Source organism: Meleagris gallopavo, chromosome 30 (genome assembly GCF_905368555.1).
Source record: "Meleagris gallopavo chromosome 30, MGAL_WU_HG_1.1, whole genome shotgun sequence".
Lineage (NCBI taxonomy): Eukaryota > Metazoa > Chordata > Aves > Galliformes > Phasianidae > Meleagris > Meleagris gallopavo.
The window spans coordinates 3,122,224-3,139,364 of NC_139433.1; the positions used below are offsets into that span (position 1 = coordinate 3,122,224).

Below are 17,141 nucleotides of genomic sequence, written 5' to 3' on the forward strand. Positions count from 1 at the left end.
CCCCCAGTCTGTCCTCGGGATGCAGTCTGTCCATCCATCCGTCTGTCTGTGTGCCCGCCCCAGGCCTTGCCCTTGCTGTGTGTTCTCACTCCTGGAGCTTTGCAGCAATGTTCCCATTTCCATCCTTCCCCCCCCCCCCCGTGTGAGCCCCCACCCTCTGCATCCTGAGCCCCCCTGCAGTGACCCTGCACTTCCCTGAGCATCCCAGCACTTTGCTGTGAATTCCCTACTGGGGAAAGCAGCTCAGTTTGAACCCCACCCACTGCACTCACACAGCAGCCCCACGCTCCCCTGTGGCAACGCACAACATCTGCACCCCCCCCCTTTGCAAAGCTCAACCTCGGCACCCCGCCTTTGCAATGCACCCTCCTTTCCAATTTAGCCCCCCCTTTGCAAAGCACAACCTCTGCGCTCTCTTTTGCAAAGCACTCCCCTTTGCAATGCATAACCCCAACACACCCCTTTGCATTGCACCCCTCCTTTGCAAAGCACAACCTCTGTACCTCCCCCATTTGCAATGCACTTCCCTTGCAATGCACCCCCCATGGAAAGCACAACCTCTGCACCCCATTTGCAACGCACCTCCCTTTGCAACGCACCTCCCTTTGCAATGCACCTCCCTTTGCAATGCAGCCTCCTTTGCAACGCACCCCTCCTTTGCAAAGCACAACCTCTGAACCCCGTTTAGCAATGCACCCCCCTTTGCAAAGCATAATCACTGCACCCCTTTTAGCAAAGCACCCCCTTTGCAATGCACCCCCCATTGAAAGCACAACCTCTGCACCCCCCGCTTTGCAAGGCACCCCTCTGTAGCAAAGCACCCCCGTTTCCAATGCAGCCCCTTTGCAAAGCACAACCTCTACACCCCCGTTTGCAATGCACCCCCCATTGGAAGCACAACCTCTTCACCCCCCCTTTGCAATGCACAACCTCTGCGCTCCCCTTTGCAAACCCCCCCGTTTGCAAAGCACCCCTATTTTGCAATGCAGCCCCCACTGAGAGCACAGCCTCTGCATCCCTCCTTTGCAAAGCACAGCCTCTGCACCCCATTTTGCAATGCAGCCCCTTTGCAATGCACAACCTCTACACCCCCCCCTTCGCACCGCACCCCCCTTTCGCAAAGCGCCCCTAATTTTGCACCGCACCCCCCTTGCAAACCCCAACCTCCGCCCCGCATTTTGCACCGCACGACCCCCGCACGCTCTCCGCTCTCTCTCCCCCGCCCCCCCCACATCCGTGACCGCTCGGGGGGCACCGTCGGGGCTCCGCCCTGGGTCGCAGTCGGGCGCTCGCCGCGGCCGTCGGTGGCAACAATGTGGCGGGGGCGGAACCGGCGGCGGCGCGGGGCGGTGCGGGGCCGTGCGGGGCGGGGCGGCGCGGGGCGGGGCGGGGCGCGGCGCAGCATGGAGCGGCGGCACTGAACGCGGGGAGCGGCGGCCTCCGGCCCGGCCTTTGTCTCTCCGGTGCTCCCGGGCGGCGCGGCGGCGGGCGGAGGAAGCCCGCGGGGCCGAGCGGTGCCCCCCACACCGCAGCTCCGCCCCGCACCGCGCCGCTCCGCACCGCGCCCCACCCGGCGCAGCTCTACAGGTGCGGGGCGCGGGCGGCGGGGGGGGGCGGCCGGGGGTCTCGACCGGGGAACTTCGTCGGGGCGGCGGCGCCCGACGGCCGGCACGGAGCGGGGCCCGGTTCGGTCCCCTCCGATCGGCTCGCGGGATGCCCTCGCCGCCGTTCCGGAGCTCGGCGGCCGCCCCCAACTTTCCCCGCTGACGGCCGCGGGGCCGCGGGCGATGGTGAGCTCCGGCCGCCCCCCCGCCGCCGCCGCCGCCGCCCGCCTCCCGCCCGCCGCTCCCGGTCGGGCCCGGAGCCGCTCCGCCGCCGCCCGCTGAGCCGCTCCGCCGGGACGATGCCGCGTTGGGAGGCGGCCGCGCTGCTCGCGGCGATCGTCGGCGTCTGCGTGTGGAGCGACGACCCCGGGAAAGTGATCTCGGATCGCTACGCCGTCTATTGGAACCGCAGCAACCCCAGGTGAGCGCCGGGCCGCCCCGCTCCCTCCGTGCCTTTCATTTCTGCCTTTTTCCTCCCCCCCTCCATCCATCCCGGTCCCTCGCGGAGTTCCCGCACGCCGGGCTTGGGACAAAAGGCTGCGGGCGCTGCGAGCGGCGGCGGAGAAACTCGGCGTTATTTCCACGTTGGAAGAAGCGAGAGGGGGAAAAAAAAAAAAAAAAAAAAAAAAAAAGAGGAAAAAAAAAAAAAAAGAAAAAAGAAAGAACCGCTCCGTCAGCTCCGGTAGTTTCCCCGCTCTGTGTTTGCGAGAAGAAATTATTGCTGTCATTATTATTAATTTTTTTTTTTTGCAAGGGTTTTTGTTATTATTTAGCCTTGTTATGGTGATGATTTCGTAGAGTTCGTTTATTATTTTTTTTTTCTTTTCCCCGTCGGATTTCTTTGTTCGCAATTCCGTAAAGCCCGAATTTACTCCGCGATGAGCTCCGGGTCCCCCCCCATCCTCGCCCCCCCCCCCCGCCCCCCTTTAATTCCCAGCTGACGGAGCCGATCCCGCAGCTCCATCTCCCCCCAGGTGCAGCCCCCGATCGGACCCCGCACATCGCGACGTTGCGGGGCCGGCTGCCATCCCCGCGCTGCTCCCCAAATCCGCACAGCTCAGAGAGACCCCATCGGACCCCCCCCCTCATCCCCACATCCCCCCCAGTTGCTGTGCGCTGTGCTGGGGGCGGTGCGCTGCCCTCCGGCCGTGGAGACGCGCGGTGACTCCGCGCTCCTGGATGGGACGCCCGGCTCCTTTGTGCTCTTCGTACCGGGGCCTCGGCTGCCCCGCATATGGGTTTTATTATCCTCCCCCCTCGCATTTTTGTGGGGGGTTGGAAGAAGAGGGAGGGCTTTTGGGTTGTGTGGGTTTTTGTTGGGTTTTTGTTTTGTTTCGTTTTTTTTTTTTTTCTCTTCCCCGTTGCAAAGTTTTATTTTTTTGGTTACGGTGGTCGCCCCGTTTCAGCCACACTTTTGGGGTTTTTGCTTTTTGTTCTCCCAGCCAGGGTTGTGCTGCAGGTGCTGGGATGGGGTTGTGGTGCCCGTTGGCCATCGCTCTGTGTCCCATCTCGCTGCCATCACCCCATGCCATCCCATAGCATCCATCCGTGCTGCGGCCCATTGGAGGCTTTGGGCCCCGATATCAGCAGGGAAAACACCTTCAAGGGGGGGGGAAAATAGAGCAAAGGATGCGGGGAGCGGCGTGGGATGAGCAGACAATGGCTGCAGGGCTGTGCTGTGACCCACATTTCACATTTTGGGTCCGGGGCTCACGGGGACACATCAGTGCCACGCATCCAGACATCGCCATTGAGTTCTCTCCTTGTTCTGCTCTTTGGGTCCAGCTGTTTGGAGTTACTCGAGGATTATTTCATCCTTCTAGATGATGAGCAGTCTTCGTATGCCTCTTGGGCTCCGCTTTTCCTCCCTCATTTTCCCCTTTAAGAAGGGGGGAAATCGGAAAGGATCCAAAAGGACCAAAAATAAAAGAGAGGAAAATGCCCTCAGAGCGCCCGACCCGCACGCCTGGGCTGGGATGAAGGTTTTTCTGCTCTTTTCTGTCGCCATCCATATTCCATAAATACCGCCATAAATCTCCCACTCATAGAATGGTAGAATCAATACGATTTGCCCAGATTAGAATAATTCTATATTTCCTAATTGGGTCTAAATGAAAAACAAACTGTACGGCGAGAGCTGCCCGCTCCGTGGGGGCATTCGGCACCGAGCTGGAGACCTTCCTTTAATAGGAGATGGGGCCGAAGGAGGAATTTGGTGCACGTGGCCCTTCGGGGGGTTGGCAGGGTGAGGTTGGGGAGCTGCATCCCGGAGCGCTGGGTTCTCTCTGTGCTCACTGGGAAGGGTTGGATGCAGCCTTTGGGTTCGGCTGGATGTCGGGACGCTCCGACCCGTTGGAACTCAGGGCTCGGTGCTGGCAGCTCTTGGCAGCTCTCAGCTCTCCCTGATGCAAAACGTTGGCACTGGATTGCTCCATCAGCCAGGGCCTGGGCAGCACCACCATCCTTCCAGAACAACGTTTCTCCCGCCGTGGATTTGTGTCTGTAGGGATGTGCAAAGTGTGGGGTATTTTCCTCTCTCTATTTACGGTACGGATACAAATGCTGTAAATGGTCTCGATTTTACCCGTGGCCTATATTTAACTGTGAAGTCATTTCTGTGCCTTGGAAGCCTCATTTTCTGCTTCTTTTCTTCTTCTATTTTTTTCTTCTTCTTTTTTTTTTTTTTTTTTTTTTCCTGTTGGTGCTGTGAGCACAGCTGGGATTTCTGTTCTGCTCTCCGTGGGCCGGAGGAGCTCAGCAGCAGCTCGGGGTGGGCATTGCAGGGCGATGTGGGTTGGGATGCTGCAGCTTTTAGCTGCTCTTCGCCCCTCATTGCTGCCTGGGAGGGCGGCCGTGGCTTTTTGTCCACGGCTCCGTGCTGCTCAGAGCTGCCCCTGCTGTGCCGTGTCCCAGCCCAGCACACGGAGCCCAGGTTGCCACGAGGTCGATGGCTTTGGGCCCTCCTTGGAGGGAGCGATGGAAACCTTCTGGTTGCTTTTCCGTGGGAAATGGGTGCTGGGAAGGGATGGCTGAGCAGAAGATTGGGCACGTCTGTACTGGGAGCTGCGTGTTGGCCGCGTCGTGGGTCCCTTTTATTTGGGCTGGGACTCTGGTGCCGTCCATGCCGTGCTTCTTCTCCCATGTCCTGGCTCCCAAGGCCCTCTGGCCGTTGGGGTTTCTCCCATCGGTGCCCCGTGCCTGGGTTGGAGCTGCCCAACCCCAACCCCAGCACTGGGTTCCCTCAGAGTTCCCATTTGGATCATTTTCCCTTTGTGCTCAGATCATTTGCAGCCCTCCCCACCCCTCTTTTCCAGCCCGCTAAGCCGTGTTACCGATTCTCCACCAGCCAAGAGCTGGAGCAGCACGGTTAATAGAGAGCAGCTCCAAGCGGGGCCAGCGCCTGCGACAGGATTTTCTCTCCCTGTCCCTTCCCAGGGGCTGCAGTCACTCTCCCATTGCTCTCACCTTTGGGATCCAAACACCACCGGGGGCTGCGGGGCGGCTGCTTGTCCCCATCGACACCCAAAGCCGGGCTGCTCCTGGAGCCACACAGCAGCAGTGATGGGTGAAGGAGGGACGGCTCCAGGCACGGCTGCAGAGTTGTCACCGTGCACCAGCAGAGGTGTTTTAGAGGTGTATCTCCAATGCACAAACGGTCCCTGGGCTCCAATCTCTGCAGCTGCACGCCTGGTGCCGTTGCTGTGCGTGGGCTGCGGGATGGAGATGGGTTACAGGGCTGCAGACACCGTCCCAGTGCCGGGTGTCTGTCTGTCTGTCTGTCTGTCCATGCAGCTGCCCCACATACCCGGGCTTGGGGCCATCCGTATCGATAGGTGCATTTATTTGGTGAGGTTCGTCTGCTGGCCTGCCTGCAAAATTGCAGCAATTTTTCCTTAAATAACTCATTTCCAATGGCGAGATTTTGATTTTTGCGTGCGTGGTTGAGACGTTAATTGTGTGTCAGAGATTTGCTCTCTGTCCTCCGTGTTTTTCCTCACTTGGGCACAGACCTCGCTCTGCTCCGTTGGGTCGGATGGGGGTCACAGCATCGCTGCTTTCAGCCCCAAAGAGGAGTTTAAGATTTATTTTTCCCCTTGCTCACGGCGTGCCCTCAGGTCCAGCTGTCCCCATACGGTCGTGGGATTGAGCCCCACAACCACGGGTGCCACAGGGACCCCAAAGCATCAGCAGATGCCTTCTGGAGGTGTGAAACAGCGGCGGTGGGGCCGGGCTGTCCTGGTGTGAGCAGCCCAGGAGGCGCTGGGATGGGGCTGCAGGTGGGTCCGATCGCTGCTGGTGGGAGTTCTCCTCCCTCCTCTCCCCCTCTGCTTGTTGATGCTGCTGTGGCTGGGCTGCTAAATAGCTTCCCATTGTTTGAGAGCTAATTACCTCTTAATGAGGCTCCTTACTCAAAAGCCAAGAGGAGCGGTGGGTGTGCGGTGCTGCCTTTGGGCACCGTGCCCATGGGGGGGAGAAGGAGCAGGGATGGCTCTGTGGACGGTGCCAGGTTTGGGGACCACAGCCTCAGTGCACTGCATGGGACACCGTGGGGTCAGCACGGAGCCATGGCTGAGCTCTCAGCCCCATCCTGTGCCAAAATGTGCACAGACCCCATCTGCAGCGCATCTGGCATTTGGGCGATGGTTCCAAAGCCTTGGTTGGGTTGCATCCATACATTGTGTGTCCCTGATGCTGTCCCAGTTGGGACCGACCCTCAGGGGCTGCGGGGTGGTGGTGGTGGTGATGGGAGAGAGCTGAGCTCTGCCCTGGTTTTGCCATGTGCCAGCACTGTGATGGAGAGAGGGCAGCCATGGAGTGCAGCCATCGCATCGCACCCGGCTCCCCAGCCCTGCTCCCCAGCCCTGCTCCCCAGCCCTGCTCCCCAGCCCTGCTCCCCAGCCCTGCTCCCCAGCCCTGCTCTGCCCCACGGGCGTTTGGGCCATTAATGGTGTGGCGATGGTGGTGGGGAAGGATGGAGGTTGAGGCTGCTTTATGTCTGTGTGTATATGTGTATTTTTTTTCCCCGTCCTTTTCGAAATGTTCTCCTCCTCGTTTCCAAGCCCAGCGCTGATTGTAGGGCGGGCGGCGCGGCTGCAGGTGCCTCTGCTGTGCTGCTTTGGTGTTGTGCCTTTGTAGGGTCATTGCACAATGCATCCCACTGAGCTCCTGGTATCACCACACAGCCGACGATCACCGCCGGCGTTTCCACCACGGCATCCCCAGGACCAGCTGAGTGCAGAACCCCGTCTGCCCTGCTTTGTATTCAGACACAGAACAGGCCCTGATTTAAGCTGGGCCACCCCAAAATCCCCCCCCAAAATTGACGTTTTCATTGCAGACCCTCTGCCCAGAGCCCAGCAGGCGCCGATGCACAGCACTGCGCTGCTCCACCTGCAGCAGGGGAGCCCCACGGATTGCATGCACCGTGCTGCATCCTACACCACGTCTGCACCTTGTGAGCGCTGTGCTGTGCTGTGCTGTGCTGTGCATGCACCACGACTGCACCGTGTGTGCACCATGCCTGCGCCCTGCATGCACCGTCCCTGCTCCCTGCGCCCGAGTTCTTTGCATCCCTTTCATCAGTGCGATGCTCAGCCGCAGAGCTCCCCGCTCCATCTGAGCCCAACTTTTGTTGCGTTTTCCTTCCTTTCTTTTATTTCTCACTGCAGAAAAGGACACGTTCCCAGGGTCGGTTTGTTTTTCCCAGAGCGCTGGGCGCGGATGGAGCTCCCCATCAGCTCAGCAGCAGCCCATGTTGTCCCAGCAGCGGGCGCACACCTCCCCGCCGTCCTCCGGGAGAATTTCGTGCTGTGCCTTCGAGTGGCTTTTATTCGGCCTCAATATAAATACACACATTTTATTTAAAGCGAGCCGCGTTTATCTGCGCGGCGAAATGAAACCAGCCGAGCCCGACCCCGTAGAGAGCTCAGAAAATCCCAATTCTTCCTTTTTTCCAATCCCATTTCCATTGAGAGGAGCAGCTCCTGCAGCCCGTGCGCTGTTACTGGCTATGGGCTGCACCCAGCGCCCTCGGTTCCCTTTCCCTTGGCGTTTTCTTAAAGATTTGGGTGATTTTTTTTTGCAGCTCCGGCGCTGTCCCCACGCAGGGGGAGCCGCCTCCATCAGCTCGATAATCCCAATTATTATCTGCTCGCTGGATCGCGGCTTCTTATTAAATTTGGCACCGCTGGATTTGCCGTTCCGGCTGCCTGCGTCGGTGCTGGGATTCATCTCCCTGAGCCTGGGGGAGGAAATGGAGTGGAAAAAGGCTGGGGGTGCAGGGGGTGCTCAGTGCCACGTCCCCACGTCCCCACGCTGTCCCCTACAGCTCCACCACCACTGCGCCCAGGCGCTGCCCGCAGTGCTTTGCTTTCCCCGCACGCTGGGCGCCTCTTATTTCAGCCAAAGGGTCAAATGGAAGTGATTGTAATTACTTTTTTTTTAATTATTTTTTTAAGCGGCGCCTTCGTACTTGCTTTAAAAAAATATGTATGGAAAAAAAAAAAAAAAGTTATTTGTGCTTTGCTCTAAAATTCAGAGGAATCTCCTTCCGCCAGCGCTGCCCTTCGCACAAAGGGTTCCCTCCCCGCATCCCGCTCTGTTTGCCAGCAGATCTTTCTTTCCTGGCGCATTTCTCTTCCAAATTCCATTTTTTGGTGGCACTGTTTTGCCTGGCGCTGTGTTCAGGGCCCTTTGGGGGGGATTTCTGCTGCTCCCACACCCGTTCCCACCCATGGCTGCTTGGGGACCTGCGGGGTCCCATTACCCACCGCCCACCGCTCACCGCTCGCTCTTTCGCTTTGCATCCCTGCTCCTCTTCCAATGCTCTTCCACCATTTTGCTCCGTTTAGAGCACAAGGTGCCCATATCACTGCTTCGCTGTCCCCACAGCTGTGATGAGAGCTGGCTGTGGGGTCACACTTACCCAGAGCCTCAGAGCGAGCATCCCCACACAGCACCATTCCTGCGCCGCTGCAGACCGCAGCACTCAGCTCAGTGCGGGGTCCTGGGGGGCACCGAGGCCACCCCGTTCCATCCAAGGGCGTGGGGTCCCCCTGTGCCCAACACCCCATGGCCTTTTGTTGCACTGCCACAATTCCTGTTCCCCTCTCTGTGCTCGGCATCCCGCTGGGGTCGGGCGCGGGGACCCTCGGGTGGTGCAGGCAATGCGTGGGGGTGGGATGAGCTCCAGTTCCCAGCTCAGCACGCAGACGTCGCCTCTCCCCCAGCCTCAGTTTCTCGTGTTGAGGTGAGGAGCGATGCTGGGGCTGCGTGGAGCTGCTCCATCTGTGGGGCAAGGGAGGGGATGTGGGGATGGGTCCCAGGAAGCGCCGTGTCCGGTCCCTGCTCCCCTGGGATGGAGCCCAGCTGGGCTCTGTGCATTTGGTTGTTGGTTTTGTTTTGTTTTTTTTTTTTACCTTAAACATTTTAATATTGGTTTCACCTTATAAATCACTGCACCGGGCTGCCTTGTAAAGGGAGATTTATGGGCCCAGGTGTGGCTGCGACGCGCTGAACTCTGCTGCTGGCCGGCCTGCTGCACTGCTGCTATAATGGGGGTAGGGGTGTAAATCCCATCCCGTGGGGACAGGACTGGGAATCACACCCTCCTGCACACACCCAGAGCCGTGTATCCCCGCTGCTGGTGTCAATCTATGGGGTGAAGCCATGGGGCTCAGTCATCCATCCTCCCCCCCCAGCCCCACAGGCGGCTGCAGCAGCTCCAGAGGGATTTTCCCAGCGCCAGCGCTGCCCTCAGCAGCACAAACGAACCAAGTAATTGCAACATGGAAATATTTTGTGCTCATTAAGCGGCGCACGAAGGAGCAGCGTTCCCTGGCGCGGGCAGGGACTCCCAGGGGTCACCACGACCCAAACCCTGCTGCTCTACTGTGGCCAAACAGCCGGGCAGCTGGGGGCCGTCCCAAGGTGTGGAGCTGGGTATTGCCCCGTGCAGAGCCCCAGTGCTGTGGGTGCAGTGATGGTGGGCTCAGGGTTGGTGCATTTTCTCCCAGCTGCCCCAAATCCAATGCATTACAACTCGAAGTGAAGGGACACCCTGACGCTGTGCTGCCGTGTGCCGAAGGAGGCCGGGGTGCCCCCTCCTCCTGCAGCACAGGGATGGTAATAGATGCACCGTGCCGTGCAGGAGGTACCAAGGAGCTGATGCACGGAGCATGCGAGGGTGCAGGGATGCAGCAGAGCCCAGCACATCCTTGTGGTTCTCCTCCAGCACTGCCACGATGCTCTGTGCTGTTCTCGGTGCCGGAGGAGCAAAGCTGCTGCGTGGGGAGCGCCCAGGAGAGCTGCAGGCGGGGGAAGCTTTATGGCTGTAGTTAAGGAGACTTTATGATATTGTATCTGAACAATTGCCTGCTATTATCTGGATCGATGCCGCGTGATTGAGACGCCGGTTGATAACCCAGCCGCTTTCACACCGCGCCGGGTCGCTTCGCTCTCCGTAACGCCCCTCAGCTCTTCTGCTTTGCTCCCCCAGAGCCGTGTGCTGCGGCCGCGGGCTCTCACCATGGGGCATCTCATGCCCTGTGCCACACTGCGTGGGGACCTGGGCGCCGTGGGGCCGTGCTGGCTGCCAGCCCAAGGCAGCGCTGCGTTGGGTGCTGTGGGGGTTTTCTCAGTGCTCCGTGCCGCAGTGGGGTTGGGCTCTGCACCCCGACATCAGGTCAGGCACCAGAAGCTGTCCGCTCTCTGGCTGAGCCCCAGCTCCCCTTTATGGGCACAGAAGTTCATTGGGGGGGATTCATTGGGTTTGCAGGCCCTGTCCTGATCTCTGGAGGGGGTTTGGGGTCTCAGTCCCACTTCTGCCCGCCCCGCAGTGACCTTGGGTGCATCACGCATCACGTCAGCTCCACGTGCTGCGTTTCCCACAGCTGTAAAACGAGGGCAGCGATACCTTTCCCACCTCGCAGAGGGCTTGGGAGGCTTAATTAGTTAATGTTCGTAAAGTGCTTTGAGGATTAATTAATATTGCGACTAATTTTTCTGATGGTAAAACGCCACTTCCCTATCTCTGCGCCGCTGCTGTTCTGCGTGACCCCATAACAAAGCCAAAGCAGCTGGGGCCGGGCTCAACAGCCCGGTGCTGTGTTGGGAGCAGGAGGGCAGCGTGCCCAGTGCTGGGGAACATTGCTGCTCCCCGCCCTCACCATGCAGCATTCCCACTGCTGGGATGTGCGCTGCTGCCTCCACCCCGTGCCTCTGGGTTCTTGCTCTGTGCCGCCTGCATCCTGCAGGCACAAGGCTGCCCCGTGCACGGCCCGTTGCGTCCCAGCGCATCCCATTGCATCCCACATCCCACTGTGCCCACCGAGACCCCCGGAGCTGTTGGCTCAGCCCCATCTGCTCTCCGGGTTTGGGTGTTTCCCAGCGGCGGAGCGCAGCCACGGAGCTGCTTTCCCCATGAAACAAGTTGTAGCAGGCACACCTGCCTGCGAGCTGCTGGCAGCACGGGGCATTTCTGCTGTCTTAATTCCCGTATGCCATTAGTCAGAGCGCTGACTGGCAAGTTTTGTTTCCTCCGAGATGATTTCTCAGCAGCGGCGCTTCTCCGCGCCGCTCGCCCGCATCCCTCCTGCTGCAGCACCGGGGTCACAACGAGGGGGGAAGAGGATAGGAGGGGGTGTCCCCAGCCCCCTCCCCGGTGTCCACGTGTAGATCGGGGTCAGTGCTCGTGGGATTTGCTGCCTTGCTCCTGCACCGTGTGTTTGCTGCTCCTTTTGGAGAGGACAAAGCGCGGCGTGCGGGGCCACAGTGAGCTGCCACCGCCCGCACCCCGCTCTGCGCCGCTGATGGCATCCCGGCAATTAAGCTGGAAGTAATGCAATGATAAAAATAACACGGCGTCCTTCTGCAGCGCGCTGCATCCCACCAGCTCAGAGGTGTTTAAAAACCCGTTTAACCCCAATCCCACCATCAGGTTGTGGGGTGGCATTGGTGCTGCGTCCCCGCTCCTTCCCCGCGCTCCTCCGGGTGCGGGTGGCCCCAGTTCCCCCAGTTGAGAGACTGGTTTGGAGATGGGCAGGTTTGAAATAATACGATTTACATGTGGGTTTTTGTTTTCTTTTAATTTTTCCTCTTTCCAGGGTTGCTCACTCTCCAGGGCTTTGTTTTCCAGCTTTTCTCCATAATGCAAAGAGCAGAAATGCGTTGCGTTGACGGTGATGGAGGCACTCATGCCGTGGCAGGGCTTGGGAGCAGAGATGGGCTTTGAGTTACGTGAGTGGGGCTCTCAAGCTGTGCCTCTTTGGGCACATTTCTGAGTCCTTGCTGCAGTTGGTGGGAGCAGAACGCCGTGTGCCATCCCTGCATGGGGACAAATTGCAGTGCTGTCGGGTGGAGGGACACAGGATGGCTTCATGGCGGTGTTTGTTGTGCCCTATGGAGCTTGATCCCGTGGGCAGCCTCACCCCATGGGCACCACGGCCCCGTTGTACCCAGAGGATGCTCTGAGTGCTGCTGGTACCTGGGAAGCATTGGGCTGGGTGCTGCTGGTGGGGCCGTGCCGTCGCCATCTCCCCATGGCGCACACAGCGCTGCAGCCCCCTTCTCACGCAGACCCCATCCCACACAGGGCTCCTGGCCCCGTCCCATCTCCTGCCCCACTCAGAGCTCTGGAAGAAGCCGAGCAGTTTCCGGGCCAGGAGGGATGGAGGGGGAAGCGGTTTCCGCTGCTGGGGAACATATGGATCCAATTGCTCCGTGCAAAACCCAGCGGTGCGGGACCGCTCCTCCGGGCATCACCGTGCTGCGGCAGGACTGCTGCATCCCCGCCGTCCCCATCCCATCCCCGTGCCCGGGGCTGCCCGTGCCATCCTAGGGAGAGCCTCCACCCGCCCGTGCCTTTTGTCAGCCTCAGAAAAATTGACCTTGAAGCGCGCTGGAAGAGCCCTGCAGCTAATCGTGTTAGGAGGTGTCTGACTGCAGCTCCGCGCTGCTCTACCTGAGCGGCATTAGCAAAGGGGACGCGTCGGGCTCGCGGCGCCCCGGCTCAATAATTGATGCGTTTGCTCAGCTCCCCTTCCGTGGAAGGAAATCCAAGTGGTGGGAGGACGGCGACTCCGGCAGGGTGGGGGACAGGGGATGGAGGTCGGGGTTTGGGGTGCAGTGCTTGGGGACGGGCTCTGAGTGCTGCCCGGAGACCCCCGTGGGCAATGAGGAGCTGTGGGATGAGCGCATCTGCAGCTTCGGGCTCAGGACCCAGGAACCCAGGAGCAGCGGTGCCTGCACCCCTACGCCCTGCAGCTGCCATCCATGAGCATCACCTCCTGTGTCCCTCCTGATGTCCCTCCTGATGTCCCCCTGTCCCCAGTCCCTGTGCGTTGGCTCCAGGTGCGCCCCAACCCCTCCGCCTCTTCCAAGCCCCGTTCCCTTCCTCCTCTCCTCCCCACCACTTTTTTTTTTTTTTTTTCCCAGTTTTTTTCCTTCCCCCTCTCAGAAACGCGTGCGGGGAAGGGGAGAGATTTTGACCTTCTGCCTGGAACCAATTAAAAAGGTCTTTCCGCAGAGACGAAAGTGCTCGCGCACCTTTGTATGCTGCTAACGGGTGGAAGAAAGCAGAGGCGGCCTTTGAAGGGGGGATGGAGGTCTCTCCGCTGGGACCCCTCCAGGCTTTCAAAGCCTGCGTTACTTCTTTATTTTTAAATAGCCAAATTAAAGTGACTCCCGCTTCCTTTCCTCCCCGCGAGCGGATCGTGCCGTGAGCACGTGGCCCTGGGAGCTGCAGGGCTGTGGATGGGGATGTAGGGTTTCTAGGTTGGGGGCTGCCCCCCCCCCGCTTCCCTCCCTGCTCCCCAACTCAGCACCCCAGTTCCATGGGTTCAGCTCCCCATTTTGACACATGGGTAAGGGGGGGGATGGAGGTTCCCCTCACATCCATAGGGTTGGGGGACGGGCACTGGGGACGTTGCCCCGCCACCCCCTGGGCACGCAGCCCCTTGAACTCGAGCAGCCGCGCGGATGAGTGGGCTCCTTCAAAGGACCCCGCCCCTTTCCCCCCCCACCAGGCCCCCTCCCCAGCTCCTTAAGACGCACTGAAAGGCGCCCGGAACAAAGCACAGGAAGGATTTAAGGTGGTTTCCGTGCAGACCTGAATGCAGAGCTGCTCAGTGGGGGCAGCGCAGAGGCTTTCATCCCCACGCAGAGTTGGGGCGTCCCGGGGCCCCCCCGGCCCCTTTTTTCTTTCTTTCTTTCTTTTTTTTTTTTATTTTTTATTTTTTATATAGTCTCAGATTTATTTTTCCACAGTATAATTCTGAAAGACAGCGGAGTATGAATTATTCATTGACCCCTAACTGCCTTTGCATACAATCCTGGCCAGGGGAGAGCGCCCGTGTCGAATGCATTTGTGCGCAGCGCTGCCCCAAAAAGGGACTGAAATCCATTTTTAAGGTCTGGTGGGGACGTTGGGTGTTCTGGGGTGGGGGGAGGGCTGAAGCACGTGGGGTAGGGCAGAAAGTTCCAGGGGGGGATTCTCTGCCTTCCCGTGGGCTGGAAAAGCTGCGGTGTTCCCTAGGGTGACCCATGGGTGTCTCTATGGGGGTCCCCGTTGGGTGTCCCCTGGGCCACGTTTGGGTCCTGGCTGTCCCCAGGGCATCTCTGGGTTGCGTTGGGTTTGGGGTCATGGCATCGCCCAATGCTGCTCCATGGGGTTGTGTCCCCTCCCTGGGGGGGAAGGCAGGTGGAAAGCTGGCTTTTTTTTGGTCCATTTCCACTGTTCCCAGGCAGTCCTTTAGCATGAATCGAAATGTGAAACGTCTCCGAGAAAGGAGAGGGATTCCCCAAAGGGTGCACGTGCCGATGGAGCTGCGCAGGACCGCTGCCATCACTGCCATCATCCCTCTGAGCATCGCTGTGCTGGGGGGGGCAGCCCCATCCCTGTCCCCCATCCCAGTCCCCTCGGCTCTCAGTGCCACCGCTGCCCTGCGATGGGGAGGGAAGGTCCTGGTTGGGGTCGGTGAAACTGCTTTTTTGGGGGGGAAAGGGGGGGTGAGAAAGAGGGAGGGAGGGAGGGGGGCACCTTTGGAATGGCGTTAATCTGATTAGTGTCTGAGTGAATGGACAAAGCAAAAAGGCTTAAAGCAGTGAAAGGAGCAGGGTGGGGCGGGGGAGCTCGGTGCCCTGCGCAGACCCCGGCGGCTCACGGCAAATTAGGTCAAATTTGGCTGGGGAAGCACGAGGGGAAGAAGTGCACGGGGGGGATGGGGAGGTTTGGGGGGGGGGCTCTGGGCAGAGAGATCAGAGCGCTGCTTTGGCCCCTGACCCCACTGCTGCCTCTGTCAGGACCCCCAGTGTGGGCGCTGCCCTGACCCTGCTGGGGGCCACGCACCCCCTGCCCTATGGCCTCGTGCCGGGGAGACCCCTCGCTGGTGCCCAGACAGAGGGGGGTTCCTCGTAGCCCCCACCCTCGGAACACCTACGTGGGGGGAGCCCAGCCCCACATCCTGCCCCACATTCAGCCCTGCCCTCTCGTTTGTCCATCGGTCCTGGTGTCTGTGGGTTGGGGGACCTCTGCAGGGGTTGGGGCACGCACTGTGTCTCACTGCAGTGATGCACTGTGACCACACCTGGAGGTTGGGGGGGCATTGGGTGAGCGGTGCTGCTGCATTCAGTGGTGACATGAGCGTGTTGTGCTGTGCCATGCAGGGTCCTGCCCAGGGATGCTTGGGGATGGAGGGGGGGCAAGCCAGGATCTGGACCCCGCAGCATGGCCCCCACTGCAGCATCAGTGCTGCCCTGAGCGATGGGTGCTGCCGTGTGGCCAGGAGGATGCTGGCTGGCAGGCGATGGCTGTGGTTTCTTGCAGAGCCACGAGCCGCTCCCAGCATTGATCTCTGGGTGAGGAGCAGTGCCTTTCAGGGATCAATGAGGGTGGACAGCATCGTGCCCCAGAGCCATGCAGGAGTGTCTGTGTGAGGCAGAAGGGGGACAGGAATGAGGGCTGGGGTGGCTGGGGGGGCAGGGGAAGAAGCCCACCCCCAGCAGCAGAGCTGTGCTCAGGGAGGGGTCACCCCGATGGGGTTGGGGCAGCAGTGCGGTCACTGTGGTCCATTCACATGAGGATGTCCCCATAGCTCAGGTACAGATGGGTTCCCCCGTGCCTCAGTTTCCACATCTGGCAGCTGGGGCAGAGGCTGTTCCCATTAGGACAGAGGGACTGGTAGTGGGATCCTGGCATGAGCCCTGTGGCACTCGGTGGTCAGTGATGGTTGTAACACACCTGGGGTTCTGCTGGGATGGAGGATGGATCTCAGTGAGCCCCGGGACGACAGCGGGGATGGGGGTGGAGGGTGGGGGATGTGGGCTGGGGGAGACGAGCGCACAGAGAGCGAACCCTGGGAGCCTTTCAGTCCCTTTGGTTATCCAGGAGGTACCCATGGGTGGGAGCAGCAGGGAGGACAGGCAGCTGTTCTCATGGGTGCGGCTGCGGTTCCGTAGGGTCACACTGCCTTGGTCCCCTTGCACGCATGGGGAGCTCTGCTCCAGACCCACGGCTGCACCAACATGTGAACCCATCCATCCCTTTTGTTGGGTTCATGGCAGCCGGGTCGGAAACGCGCCGCAAGTCAGCACAGGTGGGAACAAAGCCAGGAGCAGCCCATGGGTGGGGGAGCAGCGGGCACCGCCCGGAGCTGCGGCTTCCAAGAAACAGAAAATGAGGAGGGTTAAAAAAAAAAAAAAAAAAAAAAAAAAAAAAAAAAAAAAAAAGCAGTTCCCCGATTACATCTGGTGCAGTGACAAATCTGCCAGGCAGGTGATTATCCGGCGCGGACGTGCCCAGCGCGGATACCGCTCGGATTAAAGGGGAAGGGGAGGAGGGGGGGGGGAGATGGCCCCGTTAAACCAACACCGCCGGAGGAACGGACCTGCGTGGGAAGGTGGTGTGGGGATGTGGGGAGGGGGCTGCCGACCCCCGGCCCCGCTGCAGCACGGACCCCCCCGCGACGCCCGGTCCCGGCATGCCCTCGGTGCGCGGCTGCCTTTCCAGGCACGTCCCGGCATCCCCTCGGGACGGCGCAGAAAATTAACAGCAGTTCAGATCTGAGGAACTTTATGACACGTGTATGATAGGACTGAACCAGGGCGTAATTGAATGACGGATGAGCTTCCAAGAGCCACATTTCCAGGGAGTAATGAAAAATAGAAGTGCTATTGACTAAAGGAGCTTTCGGCGGCCGCGCGGCGCGGCGCGGGATGAGCCGGCTGCCGGCAGGGGGAATGCATCAATACGGCAAGTAATAGCTCAGTTATTATAACTCTGGAAATGTCATTCAGGCCTAACCAGAGAACACTAGCTATTAACTAGCCTTAAACAGCGCGCGCGGGGCGGGCAGCCCGGCCTGGGAGCGCCCGGTAATTATTTTGCTTTCCTCCGTGGCTCCGTTGCAGTTTCCTCCTCACTCCGCTGTGGGTCGGGCAGCAACCCTATGTGTGTGTGTGTGTGTGTGTGTGTGTGTGGGACGTGCATTTGTCACCAGAGCCCCACGGGGCCGCCGCTCCCAGCCCCAAACGTGCTGCAGC

At 59.9% G+C, this 17,141-nt stretch overlaps 1 protein-coding gene across 1 annotated transcript in view; it reads left to right on the forward strand.

Annotated features, from left to right (window-relative positions):
* The first annotated feature begins 1,350 nt into the window (after window positions 1–1,350).
* Window positions 1,351–17,141, forward strand: part of EFNA2 (ephrin A2) — a 33,686-nt gene continuing 17,895 nt past the window's right edge. Inside the window, exon 1 of the mRNA XM_085211742.1 lies at window positions 1,351–2,025. Within this exon, the coding sequence (XP_085067868.1) occupies window positions 1,904–2,025 (122 nt within the window). The 5' untranslated portion in view covers window positions 1,351–1,903. The remainder of the gene's footprint in view (window positions 2,026–17,141) is intronic.